At 41.3% G+C, this 18173-nt stretch overlaps 1 protein-coding gene across 3 annotated transcripts in view; it reads left to right on the forward strand.

Moving 5' to 3' along the window:
* The window catches only part of usp6nl (USP6 N-terminal like), a 107068-nt gene that overhangs the window by 58191 nt on the left and 30704 nt on the right, over positions 1-18173 (forward strand). For 2 of the 3 annotated variants that reach the window (XM_078281459.1, XM_078281462.1), the window contains exons 1-3: positions 901-1202; positions 13045-13112; positions 17890-17969. In XM_078281459.1, coding sequence (XP_078137585.1) covers positions 1148-1202; positions 13045-13112; positions 17890-17969 — 203 coding nt within the window. In that variant the 5' untranslated portion in view covers positions 901-1147. Of the gene's footprint in view, positions 1-900; positions 1203-13044; positions 13113-17889; positions 17970-18173 lie in introns of those variants that run through there. The other variant, XM_078281461.1, reaches the window with a different exon arrangement.

Genomic DNA, 18173 nt, shown 5'->3' on the forward strand with positions numbered 1-18173 from the left:
TAATCGCTAAATCCGTTACATAAATCACAGCGCTGTAACAATTCCAAATTTTGCTGTACTACTGATTGTCGCCGAAATAATTGCGATTAGCAGTATAATTGTCTCTTTCAGTCAAATTTAAAACTTTTTATTTATTTATTACTTCCTCAAACAAAGTCAAGATTTGAATGAATTCCGGGACACGTCTTTTGGTTATATATCACTGTCATGTGACCCAGATAATGTAATAACATAAATACAAAACCTACAAAGTAAACAACGCCTATTTATTATCATAAAACATTGTATATTTATTTTTATTTTTATAAATAAACCTAAAATTGACAAAACCGTCAACAGTCATACCCCTTGGGACCTCCGCTAAAACGAAGGGATTACTTAAAACATATTGCGATTAGACAATTGTGTAATCATTGTTACAGGCCTACTGAATAATCACATTGCTGTGGCACGATCAGCTCATTGAGAAAGAGGTTTTACAAGTTTGTTCGGTAACACTTTACTTGAAGGTATCTACATAAGAGTGACATGACACTGTCATGAACACATGAACCCTAACCATAACCATAACTTGTCATGACAAAAACCGAATGCCACGTACTGAAAGAAGCGTTATGTCATAAACGTCTATGACTTGTTTATGATGTTTATGACCCTTTCATGACAGTGTCATGTCACTCTTATGTAGATACCTTTTGGATTAAACTGAGACGAACAAACATCATGGACAAAAATCAGTCCATCACATTTAATTTCTGTGACATTTTCCAAAAGCTTCTCTGAAACTCTCATCAGAGATTCCCTGTGTCCCGTCTCTCTCCTCTCTCCCCTCTCTCTCTCTCTCTCTCTCTCTCTCTCTCTCTGATGTGTTGAATAGAGCTGGTTGTTGTCTTGTTGTGTTTGGGTGGGGGAATGCTGAGAGTGGGACTGGCTCGCTCCTGAAGTCAGATTTTTCTGTCTGTCCGTCTCTCCGCGCTGAAGCTGCAGTGACAAACAGCAGCATTGTGAACTCTGTGATCTCACTTCTCTCGCTCATATGTCCTCTTCGTCTGTTGGTGTGTGTGGCAGCGTGTATAGGGACAGCGATGGGATGAGGTAGTTCAGGTTGTCTTTTGGTGTGTTGGCCCCCCCGGCTGATCTGTGACCAATGCGGACTAAGGCTCCGACTCGCTCGGAGGATCCACTGGGTGGCTTGAAAAGAGGTAAAAGATGAAAATACCTAAGAGTCGCTTTAGTTTGACGATGCAGCCAGTGGTGGAATGTAACTAAGTACATTCAGTACTGTACTTAACCCTTCTGTTGTTTTCCCGCCGACCATGCAAAGTTTTGTTTTTCTGGGTCAACATTTTAAATCAAACTTTTTTCGCTTTCCCCAGTGTTTTTGTTACTTTTTTTTGACGTTTTTGTCACTTTTCTCGATGTTCTTTGTCAGTTTGTCGTTTTTTTTTTCTGTTTACCACGTATTTCAAGCTTTTTATGAAATGTTTGTCATTTTTTTGTTGTCTTTGTCGATTTTTTTTCTGCACTTTTTGACGTTTTTTTCCGTCATTTTGTCACTTTTTGCAACGTCCTTTTATCAACTTTCTTCTTCAAATGCTATGAAATTGAATAAAACACCCAAATTCAATGAAAGTAGTAGACTGATCATTTATTTTACGTGAAGAGCGTTTTACGGAACCATCCACGTTATTTTTTTGGACAATTTGGTTGAAAGAAACCCAAATTTCTAATATAGAAACTTTTTAAAAATGGGTTAAATTTGACCCAAGGACAACAGGGGGGTTAAGTACAAATGTTGAGATTCTACTTCTACTCCGCTACATTTCAGGGAGTATTGTACTTTTTACTCCACAACATTCATCTGACAGCTTTAGTTACTAGTTACTTTACAAATTAAGATTTTTGCACACCAAACACATATTATAGGTTATATAATATGATATTTTATTATAAATTAAACAAACCCAACAGTATAACGGCCTCCAAGTCCAAGCTGAAATGATGAGCCGATTAAACACTTTGAGTTTTCTAAAATCTGAGGATTTTTCTACATCGAGTACTTTTACTTGTAATGCTTTAAGTACATTTTCCTGATGATACTTACTTATACTTTTATTTTTGTAACACTTTCATTGCAGGACATAACTGAGTATTTTTACAGTGTGGTATTAGTACTTTTACTTAAGTAAAGGAGCTGAATACTTCTTCCACCGCTGGATACAGGCAATACAGTTTGTGTACACATTTACTTAATACTCTGGTATGTGACGGGTTCATGAATTAATATGACTTGATTCTGGGTCCGACTTTTGATCCATTAACACATACTGTAGGAGCGAAAATCAGCAGTTTTTTCCCTTAAGTTACCAGCTAACGCCAGCCGTGAGATGATTCTCTTTAGATGTGAGACGGTGTCACACTTTAGTCTTTTCAAAGTCCGCTCAAAGTCTTCCAGTGCATGGTAGGCGTAAGGAAAAAGTGACTGAGTGTTGGTGTAACTCTTTACACAAACACCAGATGATGTCATCCCTTTAGCAGCGGACGAGTGCAGACACTCGACACTAAACTATTATGTGACACTCTGCTTCCAAATATAATGCCCTACTATTAGAATGCTGGTATTATACGCTAACGTAAACGTGCAGATTTAGTTGCCTCATCACTTGTTAAATGAGTGACCCTTCTTACTTGAGGGTGCTACATGTTAGCATGCTAATGTGGTCGAGTGCGGGTTGGAAATACAGACTGGGAGAGACAGATGGTTGTTTTTGGAAGCACAGTAATAACACGGAATAGTGTCCTATAAAGGTTTGACTCATCAGTTGTGATGTGTGTGTGTGTGTGTGTGTGTGTGTGTGTGTGTGTGTGCGCAGAGTTTCATTTTATTCAAAGATGCTACATGTTTCAGTTTTACTTAAATTAGCAGCATTGCTCCTGCGATTCGAATGGTTTTGTCATACTACACATAGCATATTAAAATCAGTTTTGATTCATGTTGTGCAGCCCAGATTTAAAGGTCCAATGTGTGGAAATTTTTCCCATCTTGCGTTGAGATCATATATCGCAATCAACTCTCTCACGCCACTCCGTTCAAAGTACGTATTACAGCTACGGTAGCCTCCACGCTTCAAAAAGCCAAGATACCCATTAGCAGCACCTGTGAGTTTATCATGTGACAGCGAACCATATTCGATTACATTTCCCATTCAATTTTGCTGCTCTCTGATTCAGGTTTTATTAACAACTTAGAAAAATGTATGCAAAAGTGCAGTCTGGATGTGGAAAACAAAAGTGCAATGTCCTGTCTAAAGAAAGTGTGCAAAATTCATAGTTTGAGCCTAGAAAGCTAATCCAAGTCCCATTTATCAACTGACAAAAGGCTAAAACGAGTTCAAATGTGTGCACTAAAACTTCCACCTGCGCGTTAACTCATGGGAAATCTAAGAAACACAATCTGTGCAAATTCAGTTTAACAGAAATCTCGAAATTGAAAATGACTACAAAATCTATTCATTTACAACACCGCACTCAACCCTAGCACCCTAGCAGCAGCAAATGTAATTTTCAGCCAGGGGGTTTAATAACTCTCGTTGGCTTGCGAGCTGGATAAACCAAACTCTGGCCCGGGCAATCACATTGTTTATGGAGTCGGTGGGCGGGCTTATGGCTGCTGCTGCTGGGAACAGCGGTCTTTCGATTCGGCTTTGGCTGCGACTCTGGAAGACTTGGAGTTAAGCTTTTCTTTGAGAAAAGAACAAAGAACGACACTGAAGTCATTCTTAAAAAAGGAAGATGTGTTGCCGACCGGATACGGCAAAAGTTGAATCTATCAACTAGCTCTGCTACCTTCTTCGTTGCTCTGGTTGGTTGTAGCTCTATCCTATTGTGTGCAGAGTAAATTTGAAAGACAACCGTTTATCCCGCCCCTCGGATTGAGCCCTGCCAATGGTGAGTTCCCAGACCCAACATCTTGATGTGGGTCTGGCTTGTCAGGCTAGTCAAAACTCATACATTTAAATAAAAACACATGCTTTTTAAATGTCACAAGAGAACCTACCATGATATTGATTGCAGCATATTGGGAAATCATCGCATATGGCTTTATTGATTAATTTTTCGTTACCACATAGTGGATAATTGGACACCACGGTGCTCTGAATGTGTATGTGGTGATCATGTGGGGGCTCTGAACACACCACAGCTGGACCAAGTAATGTCTCCAATCAACCTCGCCACTATTATTACTGTTATTTTTATCATTGTAGTTGCTCTTCCCGTGCGGAGAGCATCTATGAGAGAGCGAGAGATGCAGAAAACCATGGTTGCAGTGGAGAAAAGCGCTGAAATGACTCCCCTTACATAAAGAGGGCTCATTACAGCAGCCAAAAGAGGGCTTCAGGAGAGCAGAGGAAGCAAGGAAGGCTGTGATTATGTTGTGTTGTTCGTTGTCAGCGCTACAAATGGACAGCAATGATCATGAGAAACAAACACACAAATTCACCTCACTTCCTGTCCAAAAGAAAAAATATTTAAAAATATTGGACAGATATATTACAAGCATAATTTCCACTCTGCTTTCTACACGTCTTTCTTTTTTATGTCTTTGTTAGGGTTGCACGATATTGACAGAATGTGATATTTGGCTATCGATTATGAATATTGCGATATCGCATCAAAATAGATTGACAACAATATAGTGCACACTGAGACGTATGTATGGCTCCGTAGTGCAGCTGGACCACAGGTCGGTCGTGGATGAAAAATATTCAATATTTCCGACTCCATACTCTGCCTCATATAAACACTGTTTATACAGTTGCGGGATAGCTACCGGTGAGAAATAGATGCAGGATGGAATTACTTTTGGCCACTAAAGTTTCCTCTTCAATCTCTGTTATTTCGTCTTCTCCCTGAGCAACACTTATTTTCTTACTTTTGTGTTCTTTCTTTTGCTCCACTCACTCCCTTCGCTCTCTCTTTAGGTCCTTTCTTTCCCTTCTCTGATTGGTTCTGTTTTGTTGTCTCTATCTATTTCTTCACTTACACTGTCACTCTGTCAAAATATGCACACACCTCACGTGGTACGCTCCATAGGGTTTGTCACGTAGTGGCCCCGTGCGCTGACGTGAACTAACTTTTGCAAGTGGCACGGTAACTGGCCAATGAAATGATGATCATTACAGCGTTTCAAGCGGGCTTGACAAAATATTGCATACTTATTGCGACACATTCGATATAATATAGCGCATTGTGATATCGCGATTACGATATTGAGTCGATATATCATGCACCCCTAGTCTTTGTCAACATTTTTCCACCAAAGCAACTCTGAATAGAATAAAATAGAATACATTTTATTGTCCACGATGGGAGATTTGTCTTGGGCACAGTGCTGCAATATGTTGGTTCACTATACAAACATAACAGAGAAACCATTCTAAAATCGACATGAACACAAGACAACTTAGGACATGAAGGAAGGACACATGACTGTACAGACAATACTACCTCTTAAAAACAATACTCTCTTAAAAACAAGGAACAAACCAATGCATGTGTAGTAACACATTATTATATTCTCTTTGCTGTTGATGAGTGAGACACGTGAAAACATAGCACACACAGTTGGTTTAAAAGCTGCTGGACAAAAATAAAACCCAACGTGCAGCGTGAGAACAGCATCTGCATCACCTGATAGTGGTAAACCCATGCTAAGGGAAGTTGCACCTAACTTCCTGAATTCTTGACGTATTGTGACGGTTTCAGATGATTTCTCATGCCTGAACACTTGGGACTCTTTTAGACCTCAGCAGCCTGTTCTCATGGACCATGTAAGCATTCCACCATTTGTTTGCTGTAAGCACCCCAATGACTGCTGCTGAATAACCCTAATCGTGGCCGCGTAGGGAGGAGGTCTGGGTGGATGAGTGGGTCATAAAACGTAGGTCTTTCAAGCCAGGGAGCGAAGTTTGCTTCCCGGGGAAAACAAAAGACTTTGACCCAGGAAATGCATGTTGCTTGGGAGTGGTTTAATACAAACCACCATCTTTTCCCTAAAGTTAGTTGTTTTGGTGCCTAAAGTAAACTTTCTTGGACGTGTAACGCTCACACACGCCTAAACTTAACCGTAATGTCAGCCGAAACGACCAGCAGCTCGCGGTGCTCTGTGCCCGGCTCAAAGTCACCTGTTGTCGGATTAACTGAACCACCAACTACCGCTGATACGACGGAGCACCATGCGGAGCACCTTGCGTTTTGGTGTGCATACATTTTCATACTATATCATGCGGACCCGTTCATGAGAATGCGTTGCCCTCAGTGCTCACAGTAAATTCCCACGTGACCTGAATGCAGCATGAAGAGCACAGCGGGGAGGGACAGGGCAGCGTCCAGCTGGCCAGGCAACAGGGACAGTTAGCTGGGGGGACATCAGCCTCGCCGCTGGGGACTGACAGGCAGCTCAGAGCGGGGGAGGCGGAAGGTCAGCTCAGTGGGGGTGTTCTAGCCTCGGATAAGCAGCATGACGAGGAAGAGAGGTTGTCTTTTAAAGGAATAATACACCTCAGATCCTGTTTGATAATCAGATGTTGTGACTTGTAGTTTTGTTGGATAATCCACGTTTGTGCAGCCTCTATTTCTACTTCAAGTGATGTCTAATGTTGTGATGTTTCTCAAAATCTATCTAAGAATTTCATTTAATTCCACTTGAGTTAGTATTGGCCTAGTCTCGCATTGCCAGACCTATCTCCACAGCGCTGTGGAGTAAGGTCTGGCTCCTCCACACATACATTCCTGGCTAGAAGAAAAAAAACACTGGGTTGTTTGCATTTCTTTAAAACAATCACTAAGCTCAAGTCGCAGAGACGGTGGCTCTGTTAAGTAGTCTCGGGAAGGAACTTGTTTTGGTGGAACATTTGTACGCCGCAAAAGAAAACGCCACATACAATATTAAATGAAGGTAACTGTTCACACAATACAGTAACGTGAGCTATTTAAATTTGCCGATACATGGTTAGACCTCATTTGCTCTTACCAGTGTAATACTCTGTGTACTTCGTCCACAGCAATCCCACCAATCGGTCCCAAAATGTTCCAGTTAGAGAGTAAATGCCATTAACATATATTTTTTATAAATCCTAACAATCATTCCCCGAAAGAACCAAGCAGGCCTGCCTTTGATTTAATCTGGAATACATTTTTTCCTTCAAAAAATCAAGTTGGAACAAATTATTTTTAACATATAATTTGGTTGAATTGATTCGAACGCCAAAGTCGATAGGATTCATCCTCTGGGTACCATGAATATCTGAACACAATTTCATGGCAGCCCATCCAATAATTGACATATTTCTATACTTCAAAGTGGTGGATCGACCGACTAACAGACCTAACGTCCAACTGACCGACCTAAGTAAAAGGGTTTGTGCTGTGCTTTTATTGTTTAAGGCTGAGTTGTTTTCTTACGACCAGTGTTTTCTGGAATCAGGGCACATGCAACTGTCGAATTAGGGAAAGTTTAATTGTCCTGAAATTGAATTCCCGAGAAAGTACCCAATTTACTGAGAAAATTTAAACCTTCCACTACTTTTAACCTCTCGTGTCCAGTGTAGACAAGTCCTCTTTGGGGACACATGAGCCACTAAAATAAAACAGTGTGAACTTTAATTCACAAAGGGGTCCTCCACTATTGGCTATAAACTCTCTGGCCCCAACGAGAGAGTCCTCGGCCACAAATAAAAACATACGCACACCCCACAAATTCTGTCACGGATGCCAATGTGATCCTTGAAGCATGAAAAGGGGTCTAATTGCATTTAGCTTAAGTTCAGGACGCTGTGGAATACTAATATGGCTGTAGTGGTTCAGAATTAAGGCTAAGCTTCAGTGCAAAGAAAAGGCCGAATCCCATTTCCTCCCCAATTCCTCTCCCTCTCACTATGGGAACCGTAGGGCCTTCGAGGGTGGAATTCCCAGCAAAAAAAGGCTTTACTGTATTTGTTTATTTGCCACAGACAGTTTGCCTTGTTGTGTATTGACTCCCCCCACCCCCAATGTCTTCTCCCACTGTGTGTGCTCTTGGCAGCCTACAGCGACATGCCTTTCACTGACACACACCATCCTGTCATAAAAATGCCTGCCGGCTCAATAAGGAGTATGTTTGTTCGGAGTGTTTTGGAATTCCAGTTCCTCCTGTCGAACCCCAGAGACCCAGAGAGGAAGTCGGAGAATGACTAGAGTCAAATACTTCCTGTAACTGGCTGAAAAACTGTCAAAAAGAAAGGAATTAGCAGTACTACCCAACTGCTAAGATTTGAACAATGTGAAGGCCGAAGCAAGTATTTTGAGATTAAAGCTGTTTATAGTTAAGTTAGAGTTTGCGCTGAAATCAGTGTCTTTAGTGGAATGGCATTATAAAGCATCACATTTATATCAGTACAGTAAAATTCTTCCTTTTTTCCAAGTCTGTGATGTTTTCCAACGCACCGGCACAGTTATCTCTGCACTCTTCGAAGCCACCAGACTCCTTTGACAACGTCATTTTACCTCGCAGAACACGGGAGTTGCTGCTTGACCGCTGCCTCGATCGGTTAGTTAGTTGGCGACCGTTGGCAAAAAAGGCAGTCGGACTGATCAGTCGGCTCCCCAAGGTCCAAAAAGTGCCTCAGAACACACCGAAGCGACGCCAACTTGAGCGTGTAATACGTCACCATAACAGCAGGCGGCGCTAATCTGTATTGTTGGCCAAAAAATGAAAACCGGCAGCTAATTGGATGAACGCGTCACGTGGGTCTGGTTTCTCTGGAAATTCAATGACGGCTTGTTCAGAATACGATCTCATATTGTACTAAAATAGTTCACCGAAATGTGTTTCTGAAAACATTTTAAGCCAGAAATAGGCCGTGCAGTTGCTGAATCTGTCTTCATTTCAGATCGACAAAGGTCAGTTTAAAAGATTTTCGTCAGATTTTGAGAGACTCTAGTCACGCTCATCCCGCTTGTCATTTCCGGGTTAGCACTCCACCAATCAGATTGGTCATGGAGTCCGACGGCCCGCCCTCCGATGCAACATGTCATGGCGGCCAAAATGAAGGCCGACAGCTCCTTGGACCGACGACGGCAGAGAACACACCGAACAGACTCGAGTCACTGACCTCGCCAGACTGTCCAACGGCCGATTATCGGCTTGGTGTGTCACTGCCTTTAAAGGGTTAGGAACTAACAAAACAGATTGACTGATTGACTGATTGACTGACTGACTGACTGACCTGAAGTACCTCGTACAACCCCACTTCAGAAGATCCAAACTATCCCTTTAAATGCACTAAGATCACTGTAATACATATCTTATCTCAATCATTGTCTCTTATGCACAAATCCAGTTTAATGAACTAGGAAACACTGTAAAAGAGCCAATTGTCAGGCTTTGTGGAGATCAGTCTTCTTATATCCTCATGCCAACTGCGTGGATGAATAAATTAACATCCAGCAAAACGTTTTACATACCGTATAGCATATGAGCAAATAGGAATTAAACCAAAAGAAGATCCAAATTGGAATAAATTGGAATTCTCCTTAAAATTGTATTATTAAAGACAGATTTGTACTGAGGCAGGATATTGTACTGTTGAAAAACAGGTACCATGTAAATATTCCCTCCTCCTCAGGGTGTTTATTGTGATATTTGTATATATGTAGTGTCTCGTTAAGCCGGCTGCTTCTCCTCTCAGTGCGTATGATTCATTATATGCCTCCGTTACTACGTGCCGCACTCTATATTCAACATAAACACAACATGACCCCACTTAATAAAGTGTGTGCCAGCTTTGTTCACGCACATCCGATGTTTTGGAGCCTCTAATGGTTGGCTAAATCAGGAAATGTGTGTGTGTGCGTGGGAAATGCTGATTTAGAAGTAAGAGGTGTGTGTGCGCTCATTGTGTTTGTGTGTTATCAGAGTGTGTAGCAACAACGATAAACACATTTACACTCGCACAATGTGGCTCAGCAACCACGGAAAAAAAAGCTTTCTGTGCCACTGTGATGTCTCTCTGTCACAACAGCTGGCAGTTTAAAGGAGCTCCTCTTGTCAGCCTGCTTCATATGGACCCATACTCACGCACACACACACACACACACACACACACACACTTTATTCTCCCAAGCTGAGGTCAGGCTTACATGCTGGCCTCACCAAGCTTTCTCTGACTAGTATGAAGTGTGTGTGTGTGTGTGTGTGTGTGTGTGTGTGTGTGTGTGTGTGTGTGTGTGTGTTCCACATCAGCTCCTGGCACACTGACCTCTTGTCAGCCTGCTTCATATAGACAGACACTCGAGCACACACACACACACACACACACACACACACACTTTATTCTCCCAGGCTGAGGTCAGGCTTACATGCTGGCCTCACCAAGCTTTCTCTGACTAGTATGAAGTGTGTGTGTGTGTGTGTGTGTGTGTGTGTGTGTGTGTGTGTGCGTGTGTGTGTGTGTGTGTTCCACGTCAGCTCCTGGCACACTGACCTCTTGTCAGCCTGCTTCATATAGACAGACACTCGAGCACACACACACACACACACATGCACGCACACTTTATCCTCCCAGGCTGAGGTTAGGCTGACATAGGCCTCACCAAGCTTTCTCTGACTGGTATGAAGTATGTGTGTGTCTGTGTCTGTGTGTGTGTGTGTGTGTGTGTGTGTGTGTGTGCTCGCTCGCTCTCCACGTCAGCTCCTGGCACACTGACGGGAGTTACACAAAGCATGTCTGTGATGACAGAACGATCTGATGCGTGTGCAGCGAGAAGCAACGGCAGCTTTTAACAGCTCAGAACACTTACAGGAAGCCCTTCAAAGCACGCGATTGGGCAATTTTTCACTTCATTTTCTTACTTTTGAAGTAAAGCTACTGGCCTACACCCATAGTCTGTGTTAAAGATGTGGAGGTTTTTTCTTTGTGTTTTAGTCATGCCAACGTCAGCAGTGTGAATCTTAGGGGTGGCAATGTCTGTCATAATGTTGATGCAACACTTGGAAATAATCTCCTCACTTGTCGGATTGACTGCCATAACCTGTCCAACAGTAAAATAAATCACCACAGGATTCTCTAAAAGTAATGACTGATTGCGATGAATGAATGAGATTATAGATACATGCTAGCATAGCATGCTAACTTGTTTACTATTGCCTATGTACATGATAAAACCTCAGTTGTTTATATAGAGCAGCGTCATAACTTGTTGCACAGTGTAATCCATAATCCTTGGACTGCTGCCCACGTATTTATTCGGTCTCTCCCCTATCTATCAGTCAATTTAAGGCCTTGATTAGTGACTTCTGTGTAGCTTCTTGTGTCTGCTTTATTTGATCGTTTATACTTTTTATCTGTTGTGATTGAAATGTTATTGTCTATTTGTTTGTTGTTGAAATGTTTGCCGTGTGCAATCGGCCCCCATTGAAAATGAGGGTCTCCCTCAATGGGCCCCGAGTTTTAAATAAAGATTTGAAATAAAATAGAAAATGTATCCACTTACATGGCATGTAAATGGTACTGCCATGCCTACGCTCTCAGGGCTTTATCACTCTCTCCATCCCCTCAGTCCGTACACAGTTTTGGTAAAAAGGCCTTCTCCTTAACCTAGAACATGCTACAGCAGGGACTGAAGCTGTCCAGCATGACCCACCTAGAGCAGGGGTCTTCAATGTTTTTAAGCCAAGGACCCATTAACTGAAAGAGAGAGGGCGCAGGGACCCCCGACTACATATATATGTATGAATCGAAGTTGCATATAAAACTGAGCCTACAATAACGTGTAGGGCAGCCTAAGGCCTTTATACATACCTTTTGTAGTGCGTAGAATACTAAGCTATTAAAAAATAATAATGGTTGGCATGTTTTTATGAATCACGTTTTAATGTCTGCATCTGTGGATGGCTACCTTACCTATAGACCAGTGAGCCTATCAATGTTTGTTTTTTTTTACAAATGGGCTGATTTATATTAGCTAATAATATGTTGGATTCATGTTGAGACATTTAAAAAATTAAAAAAAATTAATAATTTGCTGGCCCCCCCTGCAGTAACTCTGAGGACCCCCTGTCGAAGAGCTCTGACCTGGACGATTTAAAACAATTTTTAAGAAATCTGGAGAGTGCGTCTGTGGGGATTGGCTCATGTATGTAGTTTATAAAGTATAAACTATATCATCTTCATAAGTTGTGTCCTATTTTGTTTTTGTATGAATGGCCTGTCTGTCTGTAACTTGGTCATTTTGCCGTTGTGTCTTGACCAGGTCTCTCTTGAGAATGAGACCCTGTGTCTCAATGAGATGACCTGTCTAAATAAAGGTTAAAGACTAATAATAAAAAAAGGGTAAAACGTAGTATCACATAACATTAATTTATGCAAGAATTGCATTACAGGACTCATAGCTAAAAGTTACTGTAAACACTAAGGATATTACTTTATATTTGAGGAAAGAACTGCACATTGTGCATGCTTTTTAAAATTTAGAACAGTCATATAATAAGTGTGACAAGTGAATATAGTAGCAACTAACACGCTAAATGTTATATGCTCAAAGACATGCATAAAAAAATACTTGCTAATGTTTATATTAGCATGTATATAGCAGCATTCACCCTATATTTATTTGTATTTGTTTAAGTGATAAATCAAGTTGTCTCCCCAGTTGGTGTGTCTCTTTGGTATGACAAAAGATGTCATGACAAATGTTACATTGTTGCATGTTAACATGCTAATTTAAACACAAATGCAATCGTTGCTGTCTGTCCTTTCAGTCTGTGCCTGCCAGAATTCCTTTTAATTTCCTGTTTGAAACTACTGATTCAAATAAACACTATGGAGAGACACAAAAACCCCATCATCATGATGTGTAGCTCACCTATAATTTACATAACCAGAACATTAACGCACTAATGTTTTTTGCTACGGTTTGTCTGCAGCTTGTTCAACTGTTCAAAGTTTGTATTGGCCCTCGTCGACGCTCATTAATCTTCCCTTATTTTCTCTGTTTGCTCTCCAGCGTCTGATCAGGATGCGACGGCGAAACTTGACCAGGAACGCGCCGAGATAGTCGCCAAATATGACAAGGTATGGTAATCCCTCCCTCCAGACGACAGTGAGCATTCTTTATCCTGTAAAAAAATAAAAAAAATTGTTTTCTCTTGCGGTCAACCATGACCAAAAATTCCAGTCACTCACTCATGCTGAGACTCAACCAAAACTTCCCAACACTATGGTGAAATACCTCCATGAATCACCGCCTTATTGCCTCTGAAACACAACAACAGCAAGCTGGGTGCAGAATGTGCCGCTCTGTGGTTTCAACATTTTGGCTGGGACTACCATGCAAGGGCCACATTTCAGATGGAGTGTCCGGGGCAGCGGAAGTCAAAAATCTCTTCTGCACAGGGCGGCCTCTAGCTCACTCAGTAAGAGCGTGCGACCCATGTAGGCTGAGTCCTTTGCAGCTGCCCGGGTTCGAATCCGACCTGCGGCCCTTTGCTATATGTCATCATCCATCTCTCTCCCACCTTTCCTGTCTATCCACTCTCACGTTCAAATAAAGAGAAAATAAAAATCTCTCCTGCAGAACTGTTTTTAAGAGAATCTATACATTTACTTCTGTACAGCTGTGTGTGTGTGTGTGTGTGTGTGTGTGTGTGTGTGTGTGTGTTTCCTGAGTGCCACCTCTATTTCACAGCCCGGTGTTATCAGTCGAACCAGCCCACCACACTCGGTTTGTAAATTGGTCTTTTTAATTTAGTCCAGCAGGCTGCATAATCAAGCTGCCTCATTAAGAGTGAACAGACCATGGAGAGAGGAGATGATGGAGGTGTGTGTGTGTGTGTGTGTGTGTGTGTGTGTGTGTGTGTGTGTGTGTGTGTGTGAGAGATCGTCTGGCATGGCACAATCAGAGCTAAATCAGTATCATTGTCGCTGTCGGGGATGGGAGGAGTTTAATGGAGTCGGTTATCACGCCAACCACACACACTCGCTGCTAACACTTTCATATCAGCCGGCGTTCATGTGCCGATATAAAAAAAAAATGATTTCTTGTCTCTGCGGAAAGTGCAGAAGTGAAGTTTTCTGTTTTTTCCGAGCACTGACGCTGACATATTTGGATATTTGATTTACAGCATCTTCACCACAAATGTGAATTCATTCCACTTCCAGTCTTTTGCAACTCTTTGCTAAATTCTTGTGCTAAAACTATTGTATTTTCTAAGCAACGTTAGCAACACGGCTCCAGGGATGGCAGTGTCATTCTGTTAGAGAATATCCAAATACTGACACATTCTATAAACTCTTCTGTTATATCAGGAATATCAGGTAGTGGTTATTTAATAATATATGAGAAACTTTCTTCATAGATCACTTTTCTTTACTAGGTTCCAAAGTCCTTTACAAAAACAGATAAAAACCAAAAAAGCAACTACAACAACAAAATACAACCATAAAATCACCTGGGGTTAAAATTAAGTAAAAAATATCAAACCCAGCAACATATTGAATATTCATACACGCGTTACTATAAAAGAATGTTCTAAAGAAGGGTTGTTCCCAACTTAGGGGTCACAAGATGAATCCAGGGGGTCCGGAAATTACAGGAAAGACCTTTTACTTAATCTTTGCTTAATTCTTGTGAAATATTGTACAGCTTTACCTCTCAAAATTATTCAAATGAAACAATCTAAAAAAGGGGAATATCACTCTGCATAGACATTTAGCTTCTGAGGAGCGCTCGCAAGGAGACACTGCTTTGTATTAAGGGGTCCGAAGCAAAAAACGAGATGGGGGAAACCACAGATTTATTGTTATGAATCAGTGAATAAAGTGTAGAAACCCTGAACAGTGGCACTGAGGGAAAGCACACATGGCCTTAATCGTGCCGTCGATCAGAGTTCTGGTGACACACAATCATAGAAGCGCTGAGCAGTCAGAGTCCAGCTTTAATTTTACCCTGCCATTGATTTTAAAGCAGAGAGAGAGAGAGAGAGAGAGAGAGAGAGAGAGAGAAATGATAAATGTGTCAGCCATGATGATGTTCTCGGCTCTTATTTCAGAGTGTAAACACGGCAGACTGGCGAATGCCAGAGCGGCCGATGCACTCTTGGTCCGATTTGGGCCGCCGGAAAAAAGAAAAAAAAAAAATGCGGCAACACCGGCGTATCACACTAGTTTGACAAAAATACGCAAGATTGTACGGCTGCGGCCTGGAGCCTCCCGTCTGGTGACGTCGGTCTTCTACTTTTCAAAATAAAAGCTTGCGTCTGGTCTGCTATGTCTTCGTACTCTGGTGTTTTGGGTGTTTAAGTATGTAATAATATGTTTGTGTGTGTGTGTTTTAAATAGTACGCTTTTTTGATGAGATTAGCACTGTACACCATGCCCGTCATTAGGCCGGTTATTTCACATTGATGTGTGTGTGTGTTGGTCTGTGTGTGTGTTTGAGTTATTTATTTAGCTGGGGTGTTTCTGCTGCGGGAGGAGATGAATTTAGAAATATTTCACCTCAGCATCTGGTCGTCAGACTGCCCTGTGGAACCACAGACAGGCCCTCTGTCTCTGTTACTGTACGAAGGATATTTTGAGGATATTTTTGTGGAGAGCATCAAGTAGCAGATGGTGTCGTTGTTTCTGTGGTGAGCAGTTTAATGCCTTTGTGTTTTTCAAAGTGCTCAGATTTTCAGGTGAAGCTTTACTCACATCCACATTTTAGTAACGTGCGCTTTTGTGCAGTTTCAAATTGACAGTACATACAGAGTCATAAATAATATAATAATAATAAATTCATTTAGAAAAGACTTCAGAACATGCCTGATAATCATCAAGTTTTCTTCAGAAAATCCAGTGATAGTTGTCTGCACATCAATGGGTACATTGTAAACAGGAGTTGCTAATAGCTAATTCGGCATACTTCTAATGGTATGGAGTCACTGGAGTTTCATGAAAAAAGAATAAATCTGGAAAGAAAATAAGAAACTAAATGTGGAAATATAAAGAGGAATAAATAAAGCAATAGGGGAACGAATAATGAATAATAAAGGGATCAAAATAGAGAAATTACATTAAAAAAAAAGAAAAAAATGTACAGAAAAAAATAGAGGAACTTGTGTTGAAAAATGAATATATATTTTTTTTAAATATATAAATTATATCTACAGAAATAAATTGACAAATATAAATCCTTTTTATTTTGTTATTTTGTTTTGTTATTTATTAAAGCTTTAGTGCGTATTAATGAACGTCCGTTACAAGCCATTGCCAAATGATATGCTACAAAGCTAATAAAGACTATCAGCTACACACAACTCTCTCTGGATTTCTCAGTGTGACTATGTTCAGAAGATTGTGTCGTCCTGCAACCTTCCCGCGCAGAAACTCTAGTGAAGATATGACCTCTTCTGAAGAGTCCATCATGTTTTGTTAATCCTCCGTGTCCTCCTTGGCTACTGGCAACTGCGATCACGGAAGGCTTGTATCATGTGGACGCACCGGCAGTGTTGTTGTCATTACTTCAAATTCCTCATGGGACAGAAACTACGCACTATAGCTTTAATTCTTTTATTTATTCTTAATAAATTCCACTTTCATTTTCTTATTCTTTTACATATTTATTCTTTTTCATGGCACTCCTATGACTCCATACTATTGGTGCCAACATTCAATCAAATATAGGCTTAAAAAAAAACAGGGCTCAACATTAGCAACATTATGCTTCCTGTTTACATTCCCCAAAGCATTATGGGAACCTAGATACTGTAATGGACGTTAATTGAATTGTGTTTGTGTTCATGTTTGCATCAGTTTGAGAACTTTGAGTGTCTCATTTTTGAGGGCAACAAGGCCTCAAATCGATTTAGTGACATTTCCATTTTTAAGTTCGTAACGGTGTGAGCTTTGCATTGACTCTTTTTCAACTTTTTGTCCTCTATTCTCCTATTATCCTTTCTCTCACACACTCTTTGATATTCTCCCCCTGCTCTTCTCTCTCTACATAATCCTTCCTCACGCACTCTTATTGTGGGTTCTCTGTGTCATTGGTCCATGGTGGTGAATTAACTAGAACCAGATTCTCGGACGCCTGGAGTCAGACGGTGACGCAGGTGGGCGTCTGGCTCTTCATTTCACACCTGTTAACTGCTGCTCACACACACACACACACACACACACGCAGCTTCTTTCTGTCTCATAAACACACACACCCACGCCGACACACTTTCCCAAGGGCGCCAGAGTCGTGGCTCCCCTCCTAATGTAGCAGCCAATCAAAACATGATTCTCTGCCCCCCTGAAGAACGTGGGTGGCATGTCATTTGGAGCAAGTTGCTGTTGAGTTTATTTCAGCGCAGAACCAGCAGCAGACAAACATGCAGGGCTGCATCTAACAGTTATCTACGTTGTCGATTTTCTTTTCTTCAATTAATTGATTCATCGTCGTGTCTATAAAATGTCAGAGGAATCGCAAAAATGTCCGCCACAAGCTTATGTCTTCAAACAATTTTTTTTTATTTTTTTATTTGATTTTCATTTTTTTTCCCCCATTCTCTCATCCCATTTTTCAGTTTCTTTTTTAATGTATTAATTTCAAATACTTTCCTTAACCAGACGTTTGCATGTTGCGCCGGTGTTATATCTAATCTTGATTTAGAGATTAAGGTCCATGTAAAGGCTCTGACACACCAACCCGATGGCCGACCGTTGGCAGAACAGGCAGTCGGACTGATCAGTCGGCTCCCCGAGGTCAAAAAAGTGCCTCGGGAACACAATGAAGCGACGCTCAGTTAACTTTCTGTCCATCTTAATTTGACTTCATGTACAGTCCGGTGTTATTCATTCCCTCTCTGTCTCTTCTTGATTGCAGGGAAAAGAGGCCACGGTGGAGCCCTGGGAGGACACCAACTTCCACCTGTACAAAGTCATCGACCGCTTTGGCTTTGTTCAGTAAGGACTCACACACAGAAAAAAAAATCATAACCTGTCATTATTTAACTAAATGAATGACCTCCAGAGCCCACTTTGAACAGTAGCACCACATTGATAGGGAAAAGGAAGAAAATGAGAGGCTGTGAGGGCGAGTGTTGTTGAGAGAGGAGTGTGTTTGTGGCTTTGGCCGAGCCGGTCGGGAGGCTGCGAGGCTCTTTAAAA

This window comes from Sander vitreus, chromosome 23 (assembly GCF_031162955.1).
Source record: "Sander vitreus isolate 19-12246 chromosome 23, sanVit1, whole genome shotgun sequence".
NCBI classification, from domain to species: domain Eukaryota; kingdom Metazoa; phylum Chordata; class Actinopteri; order Perciformes; family Percidae; genus Sander; species Sander vitreus.